The 27,175-nt window shown below is 49.2% G+C and overlaps 9 protein-coding genes across 9 annotated transcripts; 2 read left to right on the top strand and 7 right to left on the bottom strand.

Moving 5' to 3' along the window:
• Window positions 1-340: 340 nt before the first annotated feature.
• FTJAE_6789 (cytochrome P450 monooxygenase) lies at window positions 341-2,557 on the bottom strand (the record flags this gene model as incomplete). Its single annotated transcript, XM_037353437.1, has 1 exon — window positions 341-2,557. The coding sequence occupies one exon, from the start codon at window positions 2,555-2,557 to the stop codon at window positions 341-343; it is 2,217 nt and encodes a 738-aa protein (XP_037206145.1).
• Window positions 2,558-3,606: 1,049 nt separating this feature from the next.
• Window positions 3,607-4,623, top strand: FTJAE_6788 (zinc-binding alcohol dehydrogenase domain protein; the record flags this gene model as incomplete). The annotated part of the gene is made up of 1 exon (XM_037353436.1): window positions 3,607-4,623. The coding sequence occupies one exon, from the start codon at window positions 3,607-3,609 to the stop codon at window positions 4,621-4,623; it is 1,017 nt and encodes a 338-aa protein (XP_037206144.1).
• A 148-nt stretch (window positions 4,624-4,771) lies between these two features.
• On the bottom strand, window positions 4,772-5,312 carry FTJAE_6787 (thioredoxin; the record flags this gene model as incomplete). The annotated part of the gene is made up of 2 exons (XM_037353435.1): window positions 4,772-5,203; window positions 5,259-5,312. The coding sequence occupies 2 exons, from the start codon at window positions 5,310-5,312 to the stop codon at window positions 4,772-4,774; spliced, it is 486 nt and encodes a 161-aa protein (XP_037206143.1).
• Window positions 5,313-6,280: 968 nt separating this feature from the next.
• On the bottom strand, window positions 6,281-8,797 carry FTJAE_6786 (uncharacterized protein; the record flags this gene model as incomplete). Its single annotated transcript, XM_037353434.1, has 1 exon — window positions 6,281-8,797. One exon carries the CDS (start codon window positions 8,795-8,797, stop codon window positions 6,281-6,283), a length of 2,517 nt encoding a protein of 838 aa, XP_037206142.1.
• Window positions 8,798-12,716: 3,919 nt separating this feature from the next.
• FTJAE_6785 (vacuolar morphogenesis 7 like) lies at window positions 12,717-13,802 on the bottom strand (the record flags this gene model as incomplete). The annotated part of the gene is made up of 1 exon (XM_037353433.1): window positions 12,717-13,802. One exon carries the CDS (start codon window positions 13,800-13,802, stop codon window positions 12,717-12,719), a length of 1,086 nt encoding a protein of 361 aa, XP_037206141.1.
• A 2,027-nt stretch (window positions 13,803-15,829) lies between these two features.
• Window positions 15,830-16,914, bottom strand: FTJAE_6784 (RP EB family microtubule-associated; the record flags this gene model as incomplete). The annotated part of the gene is made up of 4 exons (XM_037353432.1): window positions 15,830-16,359; window positions 16,415-16,527; window positions 16,755-16,826; window positions 16,901-16,914. 4 exons carry the CDS (start codon window positions 16,912-16,914, stop codon window positions 15,830-15,832), a joined length of 729 nt encoding a protein of 242 aa, XP_037206140.1.
• A 595-nt stretch (window positions 16,915-17,509) lies between these two features.
• FTJAE_6783 (ATP-dependent RNA helicase DRS1) lies at window positions 17,510-19,943 on the top strand (the record flags this gene model as incomplete). Its single annotated transcript, XM_037353431.1, has 2 exons — window positions 17,510-19,123; window positions 19,173-19,943. The coding sequence occupies 2 exons, from the start codon at window positions 17,510-17,512 to the stop codon at window positions 19,941-19,943; spliced, it is 2,385 nt and encodes a 794-aa protein (XP_037206139.1).
• Window positions 19,944-20,401: 458 nt separating this feature from the next.
• FTJAE_6782 (uncharacterized protein) lies at window positions 20,402-21,092 on the bottom strand (the record flags this gene model as incomplete). The annotated part of the gene is made up of 2 exons (XM_037353430.1): window positions 20,402-20,895; window positions 20,951-21,092. 2 exons carry the CDS (start codon window positions 21,090-21,092, stop codon window positions 20,402-20,404), a joined length of 636 nt encoding a protein of 211 aa, XP_037206138.1.
• A 3,192-nt stretch (window positions 21,093-24,284) lies between these two features.
• FTJAE_6781 (2-isopropylmalate synthase) lies at window positions 24,285-26,410 on the bottom strand (the record flags this gene model as incomplete). Its single annotated transcript, XM_037353429.1, has 6 exons — window positions 24,285-24,395; window positions 24,490-26,034; window positions 26,092-26,134; window positions 26,190-26,254; window positions 26,307-26,343; window positions 26,403-26,410. 6 exons carry the CDS (start codon window positions 26,408-26,410, stop codon window positions 24,285-24,287), a joined length of 1,809 nt encoding a protein of 602 aa, XP_037206137.1.
• Between the last annotated feature and the right edge of the window lie 765 nt (window positions 26,411-27,175).

Genomic DNA, 27,175 nt, shown 5'->3' with positions numbered 1-27,175 from the left:
TAATGGGCCAAAACTGAGATGCTCTGAACAAACGTTTTGCGCTCTTCCGTGACCAGAGACTGTCTGCCCTACCACAAGCTTCTCCATAATCTGGCCTCAAGTGTCAGCACGACTGTGACTCTTTCTATTTAAGCCTTGAGGCCTGTTCATTGCCAGCTGACTGGCGGGTCTCCTGTCAACGTATGGTCGATGAATCGTTGACGTTACATACCAATGTTTAATGCGCTTTAGGACCTTAGACTCACTGTTTTGTTCTCTCTTAGTAACACTACAATCACATCCACCGCCATTCACTATGTTTCGATTTATTTCTAAACCCTTCATTACCCGGAGACTATCTTTACCAAAGATCCAATGTCAACTTCTTCCCTAGACATCTCGAAACACACGGCATCATACTCTTCCCCTCCGCTTTCTCAGAATGCGTCAGAACAACATCTCGATGGTCAACAAGCCCATCCAGAACCCTTACTTCACAGGTTCCACATACTCCAGTACTACATGTCGAGAGCACTCCAGCGCCTGCTTCGTTGATCACCTCCAGAACTGATTTATCTTTTGGCACTCGTAGAACCTTGTTACTTCGGGCCAAGATCACGTCGAATGAAGTATTTGGCCTCTTCTTTTCAGTGTTATGTGCAGCGAAGCGCTCGAGTCGTAGAACTCCTGGTGGTGTGTCTGCCAGGGCTTCTTCGACCCCTGTGAGGAGTGCCTCTGGACCGCAACAGTAAACTCGCAGATCTCTGAGATCTTCTTGCTGCAGGTAGGATTTTAGGCCAAATCTATTCCCGCCTTGATCTTGGCTGGCCCACAGTGTGAAGCGGTCGCCATGCTCTTCTGTCAACTCATTCACAAATGCAAGGCTGTTCTTCGATCGGCCAAGGTACAGAATAGAGTAGTCAACGCCAGTCTCTTTCGCAGCTTCGGCCATTGGCATAATCGGGGTGATTCCAATGCCCCCCGCGATGAATATTGTCTTGCGGGACCCAAACTCGAGACTGAAGTGGTTACGCGGTCCCCGAATTAACATCTGGCTCCCTTTAATGGCATTCCGGTGTATCCAATTCGAGGCACCAGTATCATTTTCTCGAAGTACCGCTATTTGCATGTGCTGATCGTCAGAGGGCTTTGAGCATATAGAATATTGGCGATAGCCGATAGTGCCAGCTTGGACGTCGATATGTGATCCGGGCGACCACTTCGGGACCTTCCCACTATCTTTGGGACATAGTGTCAGGCGGATGATCCTCTCTGTAACTTTCTCGACATTTTTAACGACCACCTCCAACTCTTCTGTCTTTGCAGAAGCCCGAAGCGTGGGATTGACATTGGCTCGTCCAACATTAACACGCATCTCATCCAAAGATGGCACATCCCATTGGATCTCGACGCTTTCTGGCCCACGGCCAGCATGAACCTTACAGTACTGAATCTCTTCATATGGTGTCTTGAGCCTCAAGTTCGGTAGTCTCTCCTTCAGCACCGCAAGTTCAGTTCGTAGAAGGAGCCGCGCAAAAGGTGCACCAAGACAAGCATGAATGCCTCGTCCAAAGCCAAGGTGCTGGTGTTTATGCTGTCTATTGAAATCCAGTCTATTGGGGTTCTCGAATTTTGTGGTGTCTCGACTTCCGGAATTATATGCAACGAAGAGTTTCTCGCCAGGTTGGACAGTGTGATCTCCGATCTTGGACTCTTCTTTAACGAGACGTTCCATTCCTGTTATGGCAGACTCGTATCGAAGAAGTTCTTCAATCGCGGTTTTTCTCGCCTCTTCGTCTTTTGTGGCGGTGTCACATAGATCGTGGTGTAGTAGATGAGATATCCCCATTGAGAGAAGATTGGTGGTTGTTTCATGTCCAGCCAAGAGAAGTCCTGGGATCATGCTGAGATGCTCATAGTCTGTCATCTCGACTACCCCAGCATCTCTCTCATTCCAGATATGGCTGATCAGATCGTCTCTCCGGTCTTTCTTGCGCTCTTGGATGACTTGGGCGACATATTCGTGGAGATCCAACACATCTTGAACTCGCTGCTCAATGCTCAACTCCTCGTTCGTCTGAGTAATTCCTCCAAATAGAGAAAGACATCTCCCAATCCATTGCCATCGCGATGGGTCGAGACCAGCAACTATAACGATAGTCCGTAGGGGTAATGGAAGTGCAAAGTTGCTCTTGATATCAACACAACCCTTTTCCACAAATCCGTCTATCAGATCATGAGCTGTTGCTCTTAACAAAGGCTCAAAACGCTCTAGTCTTCTAGGCACGAAGAAAGATGCTACGCTCTTTCGCAGCCTATCATGATCAGGGTTGTCATACGCAAGCAGAGTTCCCCTTTCCGGGACCTTGTTTGCAAAGATTTGCTTGACTTGTGGTGGGAAATCGGGTACAGTGTGTCTTGAGCTGAAAACACCGGGATTGTCTAGAACTGAGACTATATCGTCGTACCGAGAGATGACATAGCCTCCGAGTTTCTCGCTGTATTCTATACTTGGTGTTTCTCGGGCTGTGGCGAGGTCGTCAAAGAGGTTTCTCGGGTTGCTGAAAGGGCAGGTCATCGTGAGAAATGGACATACCAATTTACCATTTCGTTAACCAATCTATTCTACCTTAATTTTCTATCAAATTGTCTTATATGATTGATATCGCCGATACTGAGCTATCTTCTCACCCGGATCAGTTCGGTCGGAGCTGTTCAACGGAGGAGAGATGTGGGGCCGATCCGAGTCCGTCGACCGAACCGAAGCCAACCGATCAATCGCTATTGAGACTGGGCATCTTGAGTTCCAGCATCTATCTTATTATTCTCTTATACTTGAAAAGTCGTTCTGTAGGTTTCGCAGCTCGATCTGCCGCCTGACTACCTTACTTGAAGAACTATCAATAATCTCCCTATAATCAAGCTCTATACAGGTCTCGGCCCAGGTGTACTCTGACAAACGAGACTCGCAATACATAAGAGTCTATTTTCCACTTGATATCCATGTCATGAATGAAAAGTCTAGAGGGGTTTAAATAGCCTCTACTTGATCAAGAACCACTTCCCAAACCCTCCCTCGACGCTGCCTTGTCTCCGTTGAGAGGGAGTGTGTCTCAGTGAGTAAACTCACCATGTTCAACAGCGCTTCTAAAGGGTTTCAAAGTTCATTTTTGTGACACATATCTCCTTTCCCAGATGATCATATCTCACCGTCAATTTATCAAAGTTGTGATTGGTCAACTTAACAATGTCGAAGTGCCTCGGAGACACAGAGATCTCCTACCTGCTAAAGCTACATAGAAACATCGTTATCTCCATTATTACCGACTATCTACCTAGAGCTGAATCTCGTTGCATGAGTACCGTCATCTATCAAATGAATGTGGTCTTGGCGGCGTCTACGGATTTTGGGCAACTTATATCCGATGTCGTACATTCATTCATCCTGCGCTAACCTCGTCTCGTATTCACTCATATAAACCCAACTACACAATCGTCATGGACATATTCATCAACATTTCAAGTATTCATTGTCGGATAAAGAAGATACTATATAAAAGAATAGGGTATCCGTAGTTTGTAGACATTAATCCAGTAACCACCAAACAATTACTTCTCAAACCCATCATGAGTGCAAACAACGCTGCATATCTCGTCGCTGAAAAGGCACCTCTCGAGGTGAAGCCAGCACCATACCCAGAGCCCAAAGATGACGAGATCATCATCGAGAACCATGCAGTAGCTCTCAATCCTGTCGATTCAGCTCAGCAGAAACTTGGACCCTCCATCTTCCCATGGCTCAAGTTCCCAGCTATTCTCGGCTGTGATGTTGCGGGACGCATCACAGCTATTGGCTCTAGAATCACCAAGTACAAGGTCGGCGACCGTGTGATTGGCTATAACATGGGTACCTTTCAGGAGTATGTTCCTGTGAAAGAGTATCTTTGTGCCAAACTCCCAGATAACATTGGGTTTGCAGAGGCAGCTGTGCTTCCGCTTTGTTTGAGTGTCGCTGTCAAGACTTTGTTCCATCCTGACTACCTTGCGCTTGACCTCCCTACTGCAGAGACTAAAGCCAATGGAAAAGTCATTCTCGTCTGGGGTGGATCTACGAGTGTTGGCTGTAACATCATTCAACTTGCAAAAGCAGCTGGTTTCGAGGTCATAACCACCGCCTCCCCCAAGAACTTTGACTACCTCAAGAAGCTCGGGGCCAGCCAGACCTTTGACTACAACTCCCCAACCATCAAACAAGATCTCCTCGCCGAAGTTAAAGGAAAGGTCGTGGCCGGAGCTATAGCCAATGGCGGCTTGAACGTCTCAGTCTATCCTTCAATCGTGGAAGCTTGTGCAGCTGTAGCCCTGAGCTCACCAGACAACTGCAAGCTTGTCCCGCTTACAATGGTACCGCGATTCCCAGTCCCTGATGGCGTTGAGACCAAGTTTGTCGTTCCTCTGGCGACTGATAAAGATCTTGCCTCGTGGATCTTTAATGATTACATCTCGGAGGCGTTGGAAAGTGGAAGTTTTGTGCCGGCACCTGAGGCAGAGATTGTTGGCCATGGGCTTGGGAGCCTTCAGTCTGCTTTGGACACTCTTGATTCTGGTGTATCGGCCAAGAAGATTGTTGTTACTATGAAATGAGAGGTTGAAGAATGTGCGGGAAGTGGCCTATCATTTGGTAGCAATGGAAGATAGTGTGATGCTTCATCATCAACTCTTTACTTGAGCCAGTATCCTCATGTGACGTTCAACATCGGGACCTAAACCCCTACTCGATCCCTCAAGTCGATCACTTCTCACTAGCCAAAGCCTTAACAACAGCCTCAAGCGCCCCCCGATCCGCGCCCCTAATCCTATCAACCCTGCCATCCTTCGTAAACGCAACAGCCCTGCTCTTCACCCCCTCAACCTGCACACCCTTCGCAATCCCATTCTCAAAGAACACAAAAGTCGGCATAGCACTAATCCCATACTTTGCCGCGACGTCCTTCACGTGGTCAGTGTTGACCTTGGCAAAAGCAAGTTGTCCCTCTGAGGCGTGAGCGTCTGCTAGGTTTGAGAATACAGGCGCGATAGCGCGGCACGGCGGACACCAGTCTGCGTAGAAATCAACCACGACGTGTGTGTTTGATGCGAGCACTGAGTCGAGCTCTGACGGGGCGGAGATCTTGTAGACTTTGCCGGATGTCTCGGGGATGGGCGAACGATCCGCGAATACAGCCTGAAGATGAGTGAGTTTTGGTGGTTGCAATTGATTAGTGAGCTAGTTTGCTTACCTGAGCAATCATGAACAGAGCCAAAAGGCCGAAGACAACATAAATTGTCTCCATTTCGTTCCAAGAAGACTTCGATTACTACGTTGTTGAAGGATCACAATGAGACTCACCACGAGGTTGCGTTGTTCACTATGAACAGGCCTGACAAAGGTCGCATCACATGACCAATTTGGCACGCCATCAGCCAACGTCCAACAAGCAGCAACCCCATCATCTCATCCAAATTGCATATAACGTGGAGGGATAGAAATATTTCTACTTTAAAAAGAGCTAGAATGTTATCAATTGTTATTTGGTTCTTGTGACGAGATTGAGAGAGAGTCAAGAGTCTGTGTTTGGTGCATTGAGTAGGTTAAAGCATTCCAAAGACTCGAAGACGATAACAACGCAAGAATTTGCATACAGCGGCAAATAATATTGACATACAACCAATCTTAAGATGAAAGGCCTTAATAACCCATGTGAAAACACAGTGCTTACTCTGAGCTATACTTCTATCACCTGCTGCAATTAAAATTGCGTGTCTTGAGGCAGAGAGGGAGGGATTACCCTATAGAGATAACATTTGTCACTTGTTGACATGCAACTGGAGAATTGAGAGATTAAAGTCCTTTTATTATGGTCATGTCTTTCATCGTAAAGTCTATCCTTGATCCAATCTTTCAAAGATGCCAAAGGGGTATGATGAACAGAATCAGAATGCTCGCAACAAAACATAAACGCCTGGGCTGACCTCGAGCAGACGCCCTCGCAGAGTTGGCCAGCCCAGTCAGTCAAACCCAGATCCGCATTGCCCCGTACTCCTGTCTTGCTATGCAATTCACTGACATTCCAACAACCATGTCGCCCCAAATGCTGCACTCCATCGTTTTTCTCCCAGGTAACCGCTGGCTTTCCTGGCTCCCCATAAATCCTTGCGCTCTCCGCCACTTTCTACACTTCTATTCTTCTTCCTTCTGTATTGGTACCGTCTAACCCAAAAGTTATGTACCGAAGCGAGTATGTACTCTGCAAAGGTCTTATTAGGCCCAGCCCAGCATCTCGAGAGTTCCTCGAGCATCTGAAGCTGCCATGCCGCTGACTGCAAGCTGTTGGGCAAGAGGGCTCTTTCGAAGACGCTGGAGCCCGGTGGTAATCTTCCAGCTCTCCGACTCGTCGATAACGAACAGGTATCGTTTTCCTTCTCGGTTCGTGGCCCGTAGTAGGTGAAGGCCTTTGGATTTCCACTCTCCAGTCTGGCCAGTCGAAGACGTAATGTTAGTATCTCGAAATGTACGATTGCATAAACCAAGGCGACAACAAGTTTTGCATGCGCGCAGCATCTCGGTCAGGTAAACGTCGGCTTCTTCACCTACGAGAGGTTGAGTTGCTCCACGATCGCGTGCTCGAGACGAGGCCATTTTGTAAAGCAAAGGGTTCGGTTTGGTACCGGGGGCGGGGGAAGAAGCAGCAGGCGATTTCAAGCAATGCGGGGGGCACCATACCTCTACTTGTTTCAGCGTCCAAGTTTTGACGTCCCATTCCCGCTGTGGTACATTTCGGACGTCATCATCGATAAAAAGGCCTTCGGTTGTCACACGGAGGATCAGTCCGTCGGTCACAGTTCCCACACCCGAGATAAGCTGGCTAGCGGGCGTCTTGGAGAATTGGTTCATGAAAAGGTAAACACCTGAGATGACAATCTTGTCAGGATCCTTGGTTGAATAGGGACCAGCACGTGTCGAAAGGGGCGGCGTTGTTCGACCAGTAGTCTGCGATGCCGCCCACGACGATTCAGAACCAAGCGAAGATACAGAGCCTCTACGCTTCGGTTGCTGCTTGGGCTTGTCGTAGGGCCGATACGAGTTCTCCGTGCTGACACCAGAAACGTTGGACTTGGCGGCAGACGGAACAGGACCAGGTTTTCGTTGAGAAGAAGCGGCGCTTGGAGGGGGCTTGGAAGTAGAAGAGGTTGTTGACTTGGGTGCGGCCGGTGGGCGACCGTTGGGCCACATGCTGATCTTCTCGCCAACGCCTGAGTAGGCATAACTCATACGTTGTCGATCAGCAGTTTCCCTTGCAGCTCTTTCTCTTTCAGCCTGTTCCTTTTCAGCCTTTTCTTTCTCGGCCTTTTCTCTCTCGATCCTCTCCTTCTCAGCCTTCTCCTTCTCTAATCTCTCCTGCTCTCGCTGTTTCTCCAGCTCCTTTTGTTTCTTCTCTTCTTCTCGTCGCTTAGCCTCCTCGGCCTCCTTCTTCCTCAAAGCCTCTCGTTCAGCGGCAAACTTCTTTCGTCTTGCTTCGCGCTCTTCGGCTTCCCTTTTCTTCCTCTCCTCAAGTTCGCGAGCCTCCTTTTCTCGTTGTGCTTCTCGCTCACGGGCTTCCTTAGCTTCCTTCTCCAGGCGTTCCCGTTCTCTTCGCTCTTCCTCAAGCTTGATGGCAAGTTCCTTGGCCCGCTGTTCAGCTTCGAGGCGCTCCTTCTTATCACGAGCCTCTTGCTCCTTGCGCTGCCTCTCTTTCTCTCTTTCTTGTCGTTCCTTAGCGTCCTTCGCCCTTAGCTCAGCAAGTCTCTTTGCGGCCTCTTCACGTCGTTTTTGCTCGGCTTCCCTGACTTTGCGCTCTTCTTCCTTCTTCCTCATCTCCTCGCGGGCCTTTTCCCATGAACCCTTTTGCTTTTCACGCTCAGACTTTTCAGCTTTGGGTGCAGGAGCCGGCTCTGGTTCTGCCTCTGGCTCTGGTTTGGGTTCAGGCTTGGGTTCCGGTTTAGCTTTGGGCTTTGGTGGAGGAGGGGGGCTCTCAGCGCGAGGCTTTGGTGGAGGTGACGGCTCTCTTGGAGGATCTCTTGGAGGGTCTTTTGGTTTGGATCTGGACTTCTTCGATTTCGGTTTCGGGGGTGGCGTCTCAGGAGGCGTCTGTGGTTGAGGTGGGCGAGCCTGAGGAGGTGGTCGAGGTGGCTCGGGTTCATCTCGCGAAGTGGGTTGAGGCTCTGGCTGCGGAGGAGGAGGGGGCCGTTCTGAATGTGGCGAGTCATGCCAAGATGTCTTGGGACCATCATGAGGCGGTGGCCTTGGGGGTGTATCATGATGAGGAGGTGGTGGAGGAGGAGTGCCATGAGGGGGAGGAGGAGGGGGCGCTCCAGCATTTGCTGAACGGAAGCCCGAACTCCATCCGCCTTGGTTATCACGGCCAGAATTTCCTGGGCCGCTAAAACCACCTCCAGTACCTGGAAACCCCTTATCCTGATTTTGGAAACGACCAAGAGCCCATGCACCGAAGCCAACGCCCACAACCAGCATTGCCATTGCCATGTTTCCTAATCCATGGAAGCCCTCCCACCACGTACGGAAAGCAGGCGCCAAAGTCTGGCCAAGGACCACGAGGATCAGAGCTGAAGCGAATCCAGCTGCGAAACTGTTCACATTCGGTTGCATGGATGGTAGGTACAAGAATCCGCCTCCAGAGGAGTGCTCGGGAATAACGAAGATGTCATATTTTCCCGGAGGCAAGCCAGAACCCTTTGGCACTCCGCCATGAGGCGGAGGCGGCGGAGGGGGACCGCTCATTCTCGACTGTCAGCTCGAGTAGGTTTTGTTCTAATATTGGCCCCTCGGACTATGGAGTTTTTGGAGTCGCGAACGCAGACGAAATCGATTGTTTAGGGGAGTCTCGAGGAAGCCATTAAGGCTATTTAGTGTGATTGGAACTACGAATGGGTCAGCCAATGCCATCCACATGTTTCGACACAATGAACAGCAACCTCTCAAAGCCACTGAAGGTGAGAAGAGAGGATTGAGAGTCGACAAAAACTCCCGTTCCCGAGTGGCTGGGGCTGGGTTACGGCAAAGGGAAACGAGGTTGGACAAGACAGGACTCACGCAAGACAAAATCGGGAGTACAGGGGATTGGATCTACTCGAGGATCCTGAGTACAAAAAAACGGACGTTGCAAAAAGTATCGGACAAAGAGCAACGAAACAGAAGCGACCGCTTGTGATACAAAATGACAAAGCCCTACTTGCTCCAACTTCGTGCAGGTACTGAAGGTTTGTACGGCGAGTCGGTCAGGTCAGGGACGGACAAGCGAAACGAGGGAAAAAAACCAGGATGTCGAGAGTTACGAGGAAAGGAGGAAGACACAGGAGAAAAATGGCTCGGCGGTCGTTGGTGGAGATGAAGATGGAGAGCGGAGGCGGAGGCAGAGGCAGAGAAGACCAGGTCGAGGTAGCGAACAAGAAGGAGTGAGTGCAAGGAAGCACCATGAGGAGCCACCTCCCCAATTGTTTACTTCCACTTTGGGGAAAGTTGGCTGTGGCCCCGGGCGGGACGGGTGATGGGCCTGAAGGTACGAGAGTACATTGCAGGTACTTTCAGCGCCTGCTGCAGTTAGTTCAGGGCCACGAGACGCTTGAATGTTAGCCCAGCCGCGCTAAATTTCACCCCGCCAGCGGTGCACGTCTTCATCAGCCCCACCTTCAGGACATCGTCACTCACTGGTGGTTTTTGACTGGTGGATAGGTAGTATCAGAAACGAGGACGATGTCCCAACCTATCAGTTGGGAGAGACTAGGAACCAGGATCCAATGCCGCGGTTTTCAACGACTCGAAAGGTAGCTTTTCTGTCCACGCAATTTGACGAGACCACTCGTTCGTGGTACGATGTTTGAACTGGGCTGAGTGGACAGTTCAGTGACATGAGTTTGATCTGTCAGTTCATCTCTATCTTGATGAGCAAACCGGCCAGGTTCTGTCTTTGTTTGATCTTGAAGAATCTCATGATATCTCGCTTCTTAACCAGGGCGAAACGATCTCAATATCTGATTTACATGTATCGAAGCTCGATAGCCGAGAGGTATTCCTTACAGGAGTTGAGAGGTATACTCGTAATCCATGAACTTTGGACATGCTTTTTCAATGGTCATTTCCGTTACTTCCACTGGTCCAACGGTCAAGCAGCCTTTTAGCCCCCAGCGTTCCTCGTCTTCATTTCCCCTCAGAACCCGACACCATTCAAAGCTGGGTCTCCCCTGCTTGTCAACCTCTCAACATCTTCTATTCTCAAGGTTATTCCTTCGCACAGTTCCTTGTGCAACTCGTGTGGCTTGCTTTCACGAGAAGCATTGACTGGACCCTGTGGATCAAAGGTACGAACAGAACAGAGCTCGAACGTAGAACAAGCGAGAGCCCAGGATCAAGAAAGAGGGGAAGTTGAAGATATCTGGCCTCTGGCTCCTTCGTAACTCTGTGGCCAATTCGCGCTGCAGCAAATGGGATTGTCCCCGCCTGTCGATCTCATCAGCAACAGTATCGTGATAGGCATCCAAGCTCTACGATTTGAAACGATTGGGCTGCAATTGATATCACTCTCTTGTCCTGCAGCGGTGGTGCACCTTTCTTCCCACAGCATGTACTGTATGCGTGTTTTGCCTCAATGTTTTGACCAAAAAATCACTGCAGGATCTCGTATGCAGCCCCCGCCTCAAAGCAGATATCTGTCGTCGAGCAACATCCGTGGTATCTCCCGCATCGGCAACTAGACACTTGATACAAGTTCCACAGCTCGTGGGTAAAGAGTCCAAGCTTCAATAACGCCTGTCAATCCACATGTGCAAAGTTTGCACATCGTCACCGACAAAATGCAACAAAGAGACTTCAAGCTAGCAATGCCGGCATTTTCACCGCTCTGAATGCTGAGGTAACTGATATCCGCATTGGTGGTCTAGGCCTCACGATACCCTTGTTGCGGCTTAGATGCGATGTCGCGGCCTCCTCTTTTTTTTTTTTTGGCCGACTGCCTGTCCACGGTTACATAGAGATTGTACCACTGGGTACTACAGTACAGCACCAATGCCATGGATGCGGTGCTTATTCTTGTGGAAGTGGTAAAGCCAACAAATATACTTCCACTTCCCCGATTCCCGCGGCAGTAAAAAAGTCTACAGTACGGAGTAGAGTTTCGTCCCTGAAGCCGGCAAACTCTCTTTGGGGTGACCAATTGCCGACGTCATGCCGCTTGGATGCAACCCAGAGGGTTTGCTTCTTCAGAGGCTAAATTAGCTGTTACGAAAGGTCTCAGTGCTCAAAGTACACTGCTTCTTCTCGCGATTTGTGAAAGAGGGACAATGCATTGTGAAATGTCCGCAGCTTCCGCAGCGCCAAGCAAAAGAGGAGTGGCTGTCCGTTCATCGCCTCACCGCTGAGGCCCTCTATCCACCACCACCCACCTCATTTTCCCTCTCTGTATCTTCAAACATAATTTCCCAGCCACTTTAAATGCAAGTAATCAATTTTACGAGGGGATGCATTATTCACTGCGTGGCTCCAATCATGACATGTAATTCGTTCAGTTCGAATCGAGTCCTTTTGTGCAACCAATTGGTGACTGACTCGAAAGCGTTCAGTTGACCACGTTTATTTCGCCGTTGCCTGGCAACCAGAGATCAGCAAAATACAACACTGTTGAACCCAGGAAAAAGAAAAGAAAAACGCGCTAAGCTCGTGACGACGTCGGCTAGTGACGTAGCTACGCCACTAAAAAATTGAGCCTAAAGGGCGGGCGGGACGGTCTGAGTCTCAGTTATTCCGCAGTATGTCTGAGCCTGAAGTCAGATCTCAGACTGTGCCAATTCATGCGAAGAGACCAAAGAAGGGGGAAGGAGATGATAATATTCTCTGTTTACTCGTTTCTCTCATGTGATGCTAATCTCGTAGAGCTGCAGACATCACTCAATCACTATCACTCAACGGTTGTCACCCTGTTCGTTTTGGTAAGGTGGGCTGAAGTGACAGGCTCAAGTCACCACAATGTACCTCTGTTGTACCGTCTGCAACCCAACCCAGGCCCATCCTCATGCAACGTGGAACGGTCCGGCGCGCCAGGGAGAGCTTGACTTGTCCGTTTTGATTACCCGTCGAGTCGGATCATCTCTTTATGAAGCAAGCTTTGTGACTTTTTGTTTTCATTGTGACGGTGATACTGCGTTGTGATGTGGTTGACTGCTACCAAAAACCACGAGATGTGTGTGATGAGAAACAATGGCTTTGAGATTAAGACAAACTCGCGCTTCAAGGATGAGACACACGGCTGTCTGTGGAGAAAGGGTCCTGGTGACACTAACTCAACATAATCTGCTGTAGACAAGGAACAAGGTTTCACTTCACATGCTGCGTACTGTAAACTTCCATGTGCTCTCAACGGTGATGCATTCAGCCTTCATTGCCTGTCAATCTATTATTACTTTACTTTACAAGCACCACTTCGGTATATAAAGCACCCTACAAATCAGAACCCCAATTCAATCCAAAGCCACACAAGACGCCTTGCATGCCCATATCAAACGCTCCCCCATCGATTCTGTACCAGGAATGTCGCAATGTCTGCAACCCATGATAGCCCATTAGATAATACCCTTAGAATCCAAAGCCACCAAACGGCGACTTGTACCACAAATAGAACCAGCTTTACCAGTAGTAGGAGAGGTAGCTGTCACATCTTCTTGATCCGGTTGTTTGCGACCTTCAGTTTGGCCCCTGTGCGGTCGGTGTCCTGGTCCAGTTCATCCAGTAGACGGATCTGATCTTCGACCTCTTCATGGATTCGCTCGCCCATCTCTCTTTGTCGTCGAATGACTGCAGTGAGCTGTTCAACAGCGAGGTCTTGGTTTTGCATCTCTTCCTTCTGTAGCTGCAGTACTCCTTCGTTGCCCAATTCTCGGGTCTTATCAGTCTCCGGCAAAGGAGCACCCAGGACACGACCAGCCGGACGACCTCCCTTCAGTAGTCCAGCTTTGTCGGTTGCTGAGGCCTGGCCTTGACTCAAGCCGCCTCTTCCTGAAGCTGACGTGGAATTGGGCATGCTGTTGGAAAGCTTATCTAAGCCCTCGCGTTCCATGCGGGCTTGGGAAACCAGATCCCGGCGACGCCGCAGCTCACCCTCGCCCAGTCGTTTTGACTCTTGTATCTTTCGTAGCCCGTCCGCAAGTGTTGCGATCAACGTTCCACTTCGGACGAGAACCCTTTTGGCCGCTGCCCCCGCTTCCGCGGCGGCCGTTGAATTGCCGTTATCAACAGCAGCATCTCGCCGCGACAGACATTGTCTAGCCTCGTGAAGATTCTGCTTCAAGTCTCGGTGAATGTCTAACCATGTTCCTGGATCAGCGGCACCAGCGACGGCACTCTTAATCATGCCGCCCGCTGAAATCGCCGAGTTGGTGGTGCTCGAGCTTGGCAGGTTCAGGAAGGCTCTCCAAGCTGATGTGTCACGCCATCGTCGATCGGGCGACTCCGCAATCGCTCGTAGATATTTCTCGAGTCCTGCCTGGCGGTCTCGGGTCAATTCGACTGAGTTGACAGTCGACTTCAACCAGTGTTTCGCTGGTAGTGGTTCTGGTGGCGGAGCTCCGACTTGTTGCGTCAGAGCCTGATGGAGGGCATCGAAGTCTGAGTATCGCTTTTGAACGACAAAGGAGCGCAGAGGTAGTCGAAGTGTGATATTGTAGAGTGTGTAAGGTTTCTTGGAGCCCTCGTCGGAAACGCTCGTTGAAGGAATAGCAATTTCTGGCGGCGGTGCCATCTTGATTGACGCTTCGTTGTAGTGATGATTCTCAGTACCGTGGAGTGGTTCTCGACTCAAATAAAATGTATGAAAGAAAATGATACTGATGTTCGCCTGTTACGTGGTTGAACGGCGAATGTTGATTGTGTGAATTAAGACATGAAAGACGATAAATGCGTCATGGTCATGGCGTCTATCAAAAGAAGCTGCCTGACGTATTCGTACAGCTTATTATGCATTGGATGCCCAGGCCCAGGCTGTGTTTTAGTTAGTGCTGGTGGCTGACCGTCGGTGAAGGTCACGGCGCTCGGCAATTGGCAGCACTAAATTGGCTGCGCATGCGACCTGTTGCCAGAGTGATCCACATCTGAAGTGAAGGTCTTTGAGCCTTACAATGCAATGTGAGCAACCTGGTCATGTGAGAACTCATGATGACCTATCATGGTGATAGCAATGATGAAGAAGACTTTAGCTCTGATTTTAGTCTACGTGATATTCATCAAAAGAGTTGTGGATGCTCCAAAAATGGCAGAGGGTCAATGTGGTTTAACAAATTGCTCTTGAACATAGGTAAGTTAGAATAAGCACCATCTTCGTGCCAATATTCTTTGGCACCCTTCAATCGTTATTTTTTGTAACGATGATGAATATTAAAGTAGCTCCGGCTGATTCATGTCTACTTCCAGAGCAGAGAGCATTGATATTCTGGTAGTCACAAATTGAATGGCAAATATGTTAGTTGTGTAAGTCAATATTGTTTCATTGAGTGGCCATGGCTGAGACCTATCAGTTATTACTGCTGTTGTCTGCTTCGATCAGTAATAATCGAACGGTATATGCCAGTTTTGTGATTGTAACTATCTGAACTAAACTGTTTGATAATGTAATCTGACATGAGCAATTCTCTCATGATCGACTGATACAGCACAATCATACATAACACCCAACATCGTTTCGAATCATGCACTTATCGTCAATTGCCATCATGCTGATGTTAGATACCTGATCGTAGGTGATGTGATAGGATTTCTGATCACGAAACATTGCACTTGAAGAAGCACTTCATAGCTTCATATCAAGTCGCTTCAGGCATCCTGCCATTGTTCCCATGTTCCAAATCACATCTCATATGATGGTCCCTCTTTGGTGGCCTTGATAGAACAGCGAAAACAGACTTGGGTTCTCTCGGATCCGTTCAGTATAGATCGTGAAACTACATCAATAAACATACCTCAAGATCGAATGGTCGTGGCAATACCCGAGAAACTTACATTAATGATAATAAGACTTGGAGGAGCAAAGACAATTTGAAGCCTGTACAAGTGGGTAGACTGATCTCATTCATATCATGGCCTTACAGGAATACCCTGCATTTATCGCATATTCCTAGGGTCTGGTGACATACATAACGAGTCTGGCTTGATGATGGGCAACTCTCCTGTGCTTCAGCGTGTTCTTCGCCTTTGTAAACGATTCTATAGCTCTGACAATCTGGAATTGGGCGGAACTCTTGGGGACAATCGTTCACCTTGCGCTCAAAATATACTAGTAGCATATTAATCCACAGACTGTCAGCTTGAATATCATGTATATCTCACTCCAGCCCAAACAATGTTTACTTTGGGTATCTCGACAGTTTATGTACAAAGTCATCACATTACTCTAACAAGTCAGATCAGCCATGCTTGTTTCTATACTTCCCCAGTTTGACTTTGACTTTCATGGTCTCGGCTCGTCCCGCTCCCAGTTGCTGGCCACAACGTTACCCGTAACACGGCGACACAAGCTCGAGTGTCCAACAAGATCAATTTTTACACTCATTCTCGAGTACTCTATGTGAGTCTCAGAACAAGTACAGACACAACCTTCGCTTCTAGAGCCAAACATTGTCCTCCATCAGCTCAGCGAACTCCCTTCCCAAAGGGTTTGGGTCACAACTCCATATCCATGCTCTGTTTAACTCGTGCCAGAGAAACCAGCGTCACCCCAGCCCAAATCGTGGTCGCGTTAAGTACATCTTCCAGCCTTCGATGTCATCAACAAGTCTAAAAAGTCTCTTGGTCATCGAGACCCTCGCCCTCAGCAGGAATCTCGAATCCCTCCTCTGTTGAGTAAAGGATAGTTTGGATCTGCTTCACGAGACCATCCTCTTGCTTCCCCAGCTCAGGGTCCTCATCAACGGCCTGTTGAACAAGTAGCTCAATATCCCGCAGTTTGCTGAAATAAAAGTCTCGTTCCCTCTCCAGGCCTGTGACGGTCTCCTTCAATGTGGCATTTTCTTGCTGAAGAGCTGCGGTAGCGGGTCCGGCGGCCTTTGCAACTCGGGGTCCACCACTGGGGGTACCGCTTCCCACACGGCGAGCGGCGCCAGTGCTAGCAGCAGGTCGGGGTGCGGCGGCTGCGGGAGGCATTGAGCCACCTTTTCGGCGGGCAACGGCATCGTACTCGTGGTCGGGGAAGTTGAGGTCCCAAAATCGCTTTGTCCACTGGAGGAACTCGAGGTTGTCCTGCATCTTGCACTTGATAAGTGCGGAGACAGGAATAGGCTTGTCAATTTGGTGCTTGGTAAAGGTGTCTAAAGACACGTCAGCATGTTGTTCGTTGGCAAGAGTGTAAAACGAATGACTGACTTTGCAAGACCTTGAAATTTTGAATATACAAGTATTCAGAGTTCACATTGAACTTGACCTTTGACATGGGGACGTCCATGTAGATACTGTCAAAGACCTGGCAGAGGGCAGCACTAGAAAGGCGGTGTTAGAAAGTGTCATCATGCAGACGATGATGCGTGCTTGTGTGGTGGCTGATATATCGGGATTGACGTGTGAGGCTCCCTGGTAGTGGTCGTGATAGCGATCGCGGGGTTGTTTGGTGTTGTTTACGATCCCTTGCTTCGATCATGGCATGGTGCAACACGACGCAGCGATCCGTGACGAGGGGGCGGGGCAAACAAAAGATGGATGGACTCACCCAGTACCGCATTGCTCAACCTTCGTAATGTTAAGCTGAAGGAGGCTGTTGAGCCATGCAACAAGCTCTTGTCTGTAGCATTATGTATTAGTATGTAAACAATATTTGGAGGTGTCTTGTAAACAGCTCCAGATGGCATCACCAACCTCGACTCGCCCATTTTGAACTGATTGGTTGTTTGTTGTAGGGTGTGGTGTATTATTCGGATTCGTGAGAGCGCAAACAAGCGACGTAGGAGAAGGGCGAAAGGCGTTCGTTTCTAGAGGATATCGAGTCGAGAAAAGAAAACAAACTGAACGAGGGCGCAAAAGGGAAGCTAAGGAGATTGCGTTCGTCGGGTTAAGTTGGGGAGAAATTAAAAGCAACCGTCCTCGCGCTGATTCCACGAAGTTGTTCATGGGTAGCCTGTCGCCCAATCAACCAACAGGTCGTTGGTGGGGGGTACCCAGAGGGACCAGCGCATCCGCTGTGTTATTGCTGATTGTGTTTGGCACAGAAGGTACCGCCACGTACCGCAACGCTAGAACCCCTCCTACCCCCCGCTACATCCCCTAGAGCTTGCTCCAGCCAGTGGAGTCACGTGTCGTGTCGAGCCGCCCATCGACGCTTAGGAAAGTAGCAAGCTCTCACCGCCAAAATTTCGAAAAGCGGCAGAAAAAAAAGTTCGAGATTTACTGCGAAAGGAGCCCCACTGCTTCTGTCGCGTCTGCAAATCTTGATAGAAGAGCTGTACGAGTGCCTTTTAATCCGACAAGATGGCGCCCTCACAGAAGCGAAAACCTGCGCAAGACGATTTTATCTTTACAATTGACGACAATGACGATATTCCTGTCGAGGAGGAGGAAGTGACCGTGGAACCTCCCAAGAAGAAGGCCAAGACCAGCAAAAAATCAAAGAAGTCAAAGCGTGCAGCCAGTCCTGAAGATGACGAGGAGGAGAATGGTGTAGAGGGTATTTGGGGATTCAACGATGACGACGATGGTGCTATGGACTCCGAATTCGAGTTTGGCGCTGAGGAAGCTGCCGACCTTGGTACAGTAGAATTCGAGGGATGGGGTTTCGATGGCGCAAAGAAGGGCATGGCCGTTGAGAAGAAGGGCGTGGATCTGGATGAGATTATTCGAAGGCGTCGCGAAAAGAAGCTTGGCAAATCTGACCCCGAGGAGACTGCCGGTGCCGAAGAAAACGAAGCCATGGATGTTGATCTGGACGACGATGATGACGAGGTTCTCGCAGACGACGCATTCGGTATGAACGTTGCTTCTGATGTTGAGGAATCTGGTGACGAGAAGGACGAAGATGATGAGGATGAATCTGGAGAGGAAGACAAGGATGAGGAAGACGACGAGGAAGACGATGATGCTGCATCAGACAACGACTCTGTCGCTACTCCCACAGGTCACCCAGATGACGATGCTTCCGACGATAGCGACGATGAGGAGGACGCTGAGGAGGAAGCAAAGCGAAAGGCTTTCTTCGCCCCGGAGGAAGAGGAGGCATCTGGCAAGAAGAATGCCTCGTCTTTCCAGGCCATGTCTCTGTCACGTCCAATTCTCCGTGGTCTTGCTACAGTAGGCTTCTCCAAGCCTACGCCCATTCAAGCCAAGGCAATTCCTATTGCGCTTATGGGCAAAGATCTTGTCGGTGGTGCTGTCACTGGCTCCGGAAAGACTGGTGCCTTTATCGTCCCTATCCTGGAGCGTTTGCTATACCGACCCAAGAAGATTCCCACCACTCGCGTCGTTGTTCTTACTCCTACTCGTGAATTGGCTATCCAATGTCACGCTGTCGCCACAAAGCTTGCTGCCTTCACTGATATCAAGTTCACCCTTGCTGTCGGTGGTCTGAGTCTCAAGGCTCAGGAGGTTGAGCTGAAGTTACGCCCAGATGTCATTATTGCTACTCCTGGTCGTTTCATTGATCACATGCGAAACTCTGCTAGCTTCAACGTTGACACTGTTGAGATTATGGTGCTTGATGAAGCTGATCGTATGCTTGAGGACGGTTTCGCCGACGAACTCAACGAAATTCTCACAACACTCCCCAAGTCACGCCAAACCATGCTCTTCTCCGCTACCATGACATCGACTGTCGACCGTCTTATCAAGGTCGGTCTTAACAAACCTGCTAGGGTTATGGTGGATTCTCAGAAGAAGACTGTTACTACACTGGTGCAAGAATTCGTTCGCCTGCGCCCTGGCCGAGAGGAGAAGCGAATGGGTTATCTGGCACATGTCTGCAAGAACATCTACAAGGAGCGAGTCATTATCTTCTTCCGACAAAAGAAGGAAGCCCATCGAGCTCGAATTATCTTTGGTTTACTCGGTCTCTCATGTGCTGAGCTTCACGGTAGCATGAACCAAACACAGGTTAGTCTTATTCTGTCTCGCAGCTATGACCATCACTAACACTATTTAGCGTATCTCAAGTGTTGAGGACTTCCGAGATGGCAAGGTGGCGTACCTATTAGCCACCGATCTTGCTTCCCGTGGTCTTGATATCAAGGGCGTCGATACCGTCATCAACTACGAAGCGCCTCAATCGCTAGAAATCTACGTCCACAGAGTTGGTCGAACAGCCCGTGCTGGTCGCAAAGGTACTGCCTTGACACTAGCGTCTGAGAATGACCGCAAGGTCGTCAAGGCCGCTGTGAAGGCCGGCAAGGCTCAGGGCGCCAAGATTGTCAGCCGACAGATTGAAGCTACAGAGGTTGATGCTCTTCAAGCCCAGATCGACGAGATGGATGATGAAATTGAGGAGATCATGCAAGAAGAGAAGGAAGAGAAGCAGCTGGCCCATGTCGAGATGCAAGTCAAGAAGGGTGAGAACCTGATCCAGCATGAGGCTGAGATCAAGGGACGACCCAGGCGAACATGGTTCGAGTCTGAACACGACAAGAAGCAGTCCAAGCAAGCCGGCAAAGATGAGCTCAACGGCATGAGAGAGGCGATGAAGAAGAAGACGGGCAAGCTAAGCAACAAGGATAAGAAGCGCCTTGACAACAAGCAACTACGTGCCGAGGGTGGCGGAGAGTGGAGGAAGGGTAAGTCGTCAGAGGCTGACATGAAGGCCCGACATAAAGAACAGGCCAAATCAAGGGCCAAGGGCCGGGCGGCTAAGGAGGGAGGCAAAGATGCCGCCCCTGGCAAACCCAAGGGAAAGGGACGAGGCGGTGGTAAGAGGAGATGAGCTAAAAGTTTAGAGGAGTTTATTGGCAGCGATGTATAGGTAGTTTTAGGTCAATTATATCCATGAACATACACAATCCGTCTTCATCTTCCTCTTTCGAGGAGTGTCTAGCCTGATTCGGCGCTTTATGAGGAATGTTGCAATAAGGTTTGAAGGGACTGGACGTGCCTGTAGATCTATGCAACCCTGATCGGCAACCTGACGTTTACGTGACGCTAAGGGGTTGACGAATCCGTCCAACACTCGCACTTTTCAGGGCCGGACATTACAAATTATCACAATTCATTGGTTGAGAAAGTTTATAAACAAAATTACTATATTAAGTAAGTATCAAGGAGTGTAATCGCTCGCTATACCGCTAGCACCATTGCTTTTGTCGTGAGAAGCACGGTTGATATTGCTTTCATCATTTGTAAAAGAATGTCCTCATAGCTTGATTCGTAAAAGGGGGTCCAAACTTAGAGACTAGGGGCAGGAATACCGATGGACGCCGCGACCTCGCCTTGAACTCTGAGGAGGTTGACAATGGCATTGTCGAGGCCAGTGATAGTAGCACTGCCGCCAACATTCGCGTCTCGTACAGCAGCCGCGAAGAGGAGAACAGGTCTAACAAAGGGGTTGATGGCAGCCTTGACAGCGTCGATCTCAGACTGGAAAGTAGCTCGCAGAGCAGGAGTCAGGTCTGTGGCCGTGATGGTGATAGTGGCCCCAAGGTTCACAAGGATGTCGATAACCACGAGGATAGAGGCAGTGAGTGTGGCGATTTGTTGGTTGGCGAGACCAATGGCTTGGGCAGCAACACCACCAGCTGCTCCTATAGTGACGCTGACAATCGTGGTTGTGGAAGCGGCCAGGCCCTGGAGGATGGCTTGATAATTGGCCTTGAGATCGGCTTGGATTTGTGCGACGAGCTGCGCCTCTACGTTGTTCTTGATGAGGGCAACATTATCATCTGCAGAAGTTGGTTAGTATAGTTAAAGTTGAATTGTTTTTAAGAAGTGGCTTACCGATCTGATTCAGAGTTACCGTAGTGGAGCTAGATAGAGTGTCGACTGAGGACTTGATGGTTCCTGTGACGGTTTGTTGTTGCCGGCGGAAAGGAGAGGCCGTGACGAAGGAAGCAAGAGTAAGAAGGCTGAAAAACTTCATGTTGATTGTGGCAGTTGAAACAAGCAAGTTAAGTCTCGAGTGTGTGATGAGTTGATGAGTTGTGAGTGAAGTGATGATAATGGTGATATTTCCATGTGCCAGACCAAGCAAATTATATAGACTTCACTTCAACACAGCAGTCTTGTTATATGCTAATACGCATACGGAATGGTTAACTTATAATGAAAGTATGCATTAAATGGCTTATTTATTGAGAGTTGATATTGGACAAGAGTCTATTCGGCCTGCAAGGGAACAAAGCTAATGTGTCATTTTTACCGAGACGCCGAGATCTATCTGACCGAGTGGCAGAAGTCGATGGTATCATCAATCAAATCGCCACCCTCGATCTCAACAACCATCACCCACAGCTCATCGAGTCCTACCTAACAGGTTTTGGGCAACCCTCCCGAGCTACATTCCAAAGCCCAGACACACATCGCAGCTCTAGACTGGACCCCATTCCAGCACCCCAGAGTCAACTTTGACAGTTTCCTCCGGAGTCTAGACCTACTGCAGTCTCGGACCACGCCGTTGCCGCCGGGCCGTTGCTAGAAAGCACTCGCCCGGATGTGCATGCGGTGCTACCCTTTTGAAAGAAACACGCATATTGGTGAGAGTCAACTTGACGTCTGGAACGGTCGATCGTGTCTCATCTTTTGAGTTTGTCGGGAGGCGGCCATTGAGAGAGGAGGAATTTCTCCTTGCTTGAGACAACGGTGATAGTCGGGCATTTTTTTGATCAAGCAGCAGACGAGGTGACTTGGGCTTGAATGTCTGAGGTTGGGAAAGCCTATTACAAAAGTGCCCCGGCACTATCTTGGTTCCTGGGGTTAGTTCAAGACGTGCCGTGTCTTTCTCCCGGCACTAATGTCTATATGCAGAGAATTGGCTTATTTAGACTGAACTCGGGGTTTCTCAAATTAACAACAGGGTTCTAAACATAAGTTCAGCCGCCTCGATCAAAAAGCTCAATCCTCCGCTTGGTGTCTCGGAGCAAAGATGTTAGGTCATGCTCTTTCAGCCACTTAGCTAATAAACACAATGATCTCCAAGGTCTCGAAACTTGGGGAACCTATATAATCTTGGCGCTGCACAAGATCGCAAATCGGATATCTGATTGTGATTACTGCTGCAGCTCGAGACATGTGATGGTTACCCTGATGCCACCTGTAAAGGCAGGGTTAAAAGAACCAGTCGGCTTTCGAGTTGTCGTGAAGGCTGCCTGTGTGTCTAAGACAACCGTCACTTTGCCGTTATTTGATAGCCGGGAAATATTCCGGAACTATCCATTGTCTCACATATAAGCCATGTTCGCGGTGGTTTCACTGCTTATGGAACGTGTTGCATCACAGATCTGGACCAGAACAAACTGCAGCTTCATGGCGCAGTGCGTTCTAGGCCACGGCTGGAAAGTCTGACTTACATACAACATCTTGGTCATTTCTAAGACAATTCTCTCACTCCAATAGATCTGGGAAAATTCAGATCCAAGTAGCCAAGCTGTAAGATTTCGGAGATAAGTTTGAGGGTGTTCAGCTTCGTCTTGTGATCGATAGTTGGGTGAGATCCAGATGGGATGTGGAGTCTAGGCTTCATACATGTTGGCTGCATCTGCCACATCTGAAGATCCGTAATTAATATACGGATGGGCGATATCCCTTTTTGAGACTACATAACCTGTGAACTGTAGGCTCATGCAGGGCAGACATAGTCCCTATTCAGTAATGACCAGAAGCTTGAGGTCTGGCGCTCGTAACTCATCCAATCTACGTAGCTTGACCTTCTGCAACATTTGTATGATAACCATGATAATTCGTCCTACTGTTATTTCGCAGAGTCGGGCTGAGTTCGTGTCTTGGTAGTGCATATCGACTTAGCCTGGACCAAGAGTTGAGTTGTACTGCGTGCTGGCATATGTACGTCAGTACTTAGTCACTCCAAGTTACTCTGATCTGTCAGCTGTATTGACTTCACAAGCACTGACCATTCATTGACTACATTATTGAACGGGCACTGTCTATCAAAGTGAGCTGAAACTCCGCAGGAGACTTGTAGGTAATCTTCAGGCCGCAACTCCAATGTATCTAGTTCATCAACGAGGACCACGCATCGGTCGAGAAAAATTGTTTGAATGACGATCCAAAGTCCCCGTGCTGTCTGCCAAGAGAAGTTGCATCTATGCTATATCTCCTTGCGTCAAGCTGATCATGTGTACACATTAAAGGGGTGGGTTCCTTTTCAGCCGTCTCGGAGTGACCACACCATAAGCTCGATCAACTCGATGAACAGTACCGATGTCAGTTTTTCTTAGTCCTGATAAATTAGAGTCTATTGAGACGTTATGCTTCAACTTTCTAATCACCGGTTGGCATTCCAATGGCCTGAATAAGCTCATGTCTCGTAGATCTGGGTCTTAACCTAAACCCTATTATAGTGAGATTGACATTTCCAACACATTCTCAGCGGTAAGTCAAGCCTCTCTTGTCTTGATAGGCTTGCTTGGAATCTTGTTGTTAGAGCTGATGAGTGTTTGAGACAGGTTCTGGATCAGCTACTACTAACAGTAAAGAAGAGTTGATGGTTTTCGGCCGTTTGGATACAGCGATGGATGATGATCTTGATCTTCCCGATCGAGATGACAACTCTGTTCTGATTCTAGAGGGTGTTCAATTCATTATATTGGTCCACTACCTCTGAAGTTGGCTGTCCATGGTGACGGTTGTGTTCAAGAGGTGGAGGGCATCGTCACTTGTTTCAGCCCCTTTAGCACAATGGGTAAAGATTCCCGATGGCCATTCGAGACACAACTGGGCTTTCGCTGTAACGTGACATGAGCCGCCGTCATTCAGCAGCTTACTTACGTTTGAGAAGTCTTTGGAGATTACCAAGCACGATTGAATTGAAGACATATGACGATGAAGCACGGTGCAGGATTCAAATCAGGGTACGGAAGAGGAAACCAGGAAGAGAAACACGATGCAATGCTCTCGGTCACAATGAAATCGAATCTTGATCAAGTCAATTATCTTCAATTTTTTGACTAACTCCTCAAGATGACAAAGCTTTTCAGCACCCGCACCCCCTCATTCATATGAACAACATGAACTAACTGTACAAAAATGCCAAGCGGTTTGCGGCAAATCGAGAGCCATGCCCCCTTTTCATTTTCTTTCCTCCGTTTCATTCCCTTTACATGCCATTGACCTTCTCCTCCAGAATAGACACCACACTAGGGGTCTCTTGAGGAGCAGGAGCATCAGTGGCCTTCTGAACGGGGCTGGCGGGTCTGCTGGTGACGAACTACATGTTATGTTAGTCATAGTTCCACTGAGAGAGATCGGTGAAGACTTGCGTTGCTGGCTGCGCTCAGGAGAGCAATCAGAGAACTCTGTACCACATCCTCGTGGATGCCAACACCCCATACTGACTGCTTGCTGCCAACGGGCTTGCACTCGATGTATGAGGCAGCCTTGACACCGCGTCCTTCGCCAATGGCGTGCTCCTTGTAGTCATTGACATCAAACTCGATGTTAAGCTCCTTGAGGGCAGAAACCATGCTGGAAATAGGTCCGTTACCACGGCCACGCAGCTTTAGTTCCTTACCGTTCACCAGCAGGACACCCTCAAAGATACGGATAAAGTCCTTGGTGTCTTGAGTCCTGCCGTGGGCGGCGGGGGCAGGAGACCGTGATCGGTCAGGGGTGATGCTGTAGTCCACCAGGCTGAAATGAGGGTTGTTGTTGAGGAAGTATGTGTTCTCGAACAGAGAGGTGATCTCATTGGCCAGCAGCTCGCGTCCGACCTCCTCGCTCTTCTTCTGGACGACCTTGGAGAAGGCGACTTGGAGACCACGGGGCAGATCAAGCTGGAGCTTGGTGTGCACGATGAAAGCGCTTCCTCCCTTTCCAGACTGAGAGTTGACACGGATGATGGCCTCGTAGTTGCGGCCGATATCTCGGGGGTCCAGGGGCAGGTAGGGCATGCCGTTCCAGGGGTCCTCGTGGCCCAGACCCTTGGCCTTGCGGTCCTGGAATCCCTTCTTGATGGCATCTTGGTGGCTGCCGGAGAAAGCAGCGCATACCAGGCTGCCACCATAAGGAGCACGTTGGTGGACAGGGATCTTGGTGCATGACTCGACCATGTCGATGACTGAGTTCAGGTCGGAGAAGTCAATGTTAGGGCTGACACCTTGTGTGTACAGGTTAAGAGCCAGAGTGACGAGATCGACATTTCCGGTTCGCTCGCCGTTACCGAACAGACAACCCTCTACTCGGTCAGCGCCGGCCATTTGGGCAAGCTCAGCAGCAGCAATACTGCATCCACGGTCGTTGTGGGGATGCAGAGAGATACAGACATCCTGCCTGTCGCCGATGTTGTTGCAGAAGTATTCGATCAGATCGGCGTAGATGTTGGGTGTCGCCAGCTCTACTGTGGCGGGGAGGTTCAGGATGATTTGGTCGCCCTTGGTCGCGTCAGGTCCCCAAGCAGCCTTGACAGCCTGGCAGACTCTCACAGCGTAGTCAGGGTCTGTGTCTGAGAAGCACTCGGGAGAGAACTCGAATTGCCAGTTGGTGCCAGAAGCCTCGGGGTTATCCTTTGTCAGAGATCTGACCAGCTTGGTGCACTCTACAGCAAGCTCCAGGGTCTGCTCCTCAGTGTATCCAAAGACTACTTGACGGAAGCATGCGCTTGTAGCAAGGTAGATGTGAATGATGGCGTTCTTAGCTCCGCGGACAGACTCGACGGTTCTGCGAATGAGGTCGGGTCGGCAGGGAGACAGGACTTGTAGGAAGACGTCGTCGGGGACAGCTCCTGGGGTCTGGATCAGGCGCTGGGTAAAGTCGAAGTCGGTTTGGGAGGCAGAAGGGAAAGAGACCTCAATCTCTTTGTAGCCTAGATCGCAGAGCATCTTGAAGTATCGCCACTTCTCCTCGCCGTTCTATCATGACATGTCAGTTTCGTGTCGCAATTGGGCGCGTGGATGGGGAGAACGTACCATAGGATCGGGCAGACTCTGGTTGCCATCGCGCAGACAGCTTCTTTCAGGGAATTAGTATTATTCAGGTGTCTCATGAGTGCCAATTGGTGACGTACGAGAGCCATCGAGGGGCCTTTTCGATGGTCTTGTCAGGCCATGTTCGGTTTGGCAGTTTGGGAGCCTAAGCACGTTAATTACAAGATCACCTGAGGTTGATTGAAAGCAAAACTCACCTTGAACGGCTTGTATTTCTTCCAGGGTTCCTTGAGCCTGGTAAGGAAAAAATGTTAGTATCATGGCATGTCTGAAAGGCCGATATCGCAACGTACATAGTCATCTTGGCGATGGGATGTTGAAGAGCAACTTGATCTCAATTTCAAGCAGAGTGTGTCTGTCAAAGTATGAGTAAAACAAAGGAAGAAGCTCGAATACAAATAGTTTCTGAGAATGAGACGTCAAAAAAAAAAGATTGAGTCAGTCAGAGTCAAAAAGTTTGAGTCACGGTAGCGGAGGCGGGGTAGTACGGAGTTACAGTTGGTAGATTTGATTTGGAGGCGCGCCCTGAGGTGGGAGGTTACAGCGAGTGAAAGGCAAGGTAATTGACATTTTGGAGGGGCATTCCCTTGCAAGATGATCCTGTTGCTCTGCAGTTCTGCTTGTTAATTTGCCTGTACCTTGTTTGCCCGCTGTTATCCGAATCCGGAGTCGGAGGAGGGCCCATCAAAGGTTTACTAGTGAACACTGGAGAAGAGGAATCCTTGTCATATTGAAGACATACCTGATTATTTGTATGTAAGTAATTATAGAGAATTCACAGGCTGAAGAATGAATTTATTGGAGGTGTTTTCAAGTTGAAAGAGTGTTCTATAAAGAAACAGTTGAGGTATAGTAGTGAGTTAGTCCAAAGACTGAGATTGTTTGAAAGACTGTTCTTTTTGCAGACACTCAGAAGCAAGATCCCGGTATCCATAGTAAGTAAACAGCTACAATTGAATAGCATAGCCCGACATTAAGTCAAGGTAACACCGATCAACGGCATCGGCCTCAAGAAGACGGGCCGGTATCTACCTCGAATTCTCGGGGCTCAAAACTGGATCTCGGT

Source organism: Fusarium tjaetaba, assembly GCF_013396195.1.
Source record: "Fusarium tjaetaba strain NRRL 66243 chromosome Unknown NRRL66243_c0000133, whole genome shotgun sequence".
NCBI classification, from domain to species: Eukaryota; Fungi; Ascomycota; class Sordariomycetes; order Hypocreales; family Nectriaceae; genus Fusarium; species Fusarium tjaetaba.
The sequence above is the reverse complement of the archived record's forward strand: the minus strand, read 5'-3'. Positions and strand labels throughout refer to the sequence as shown.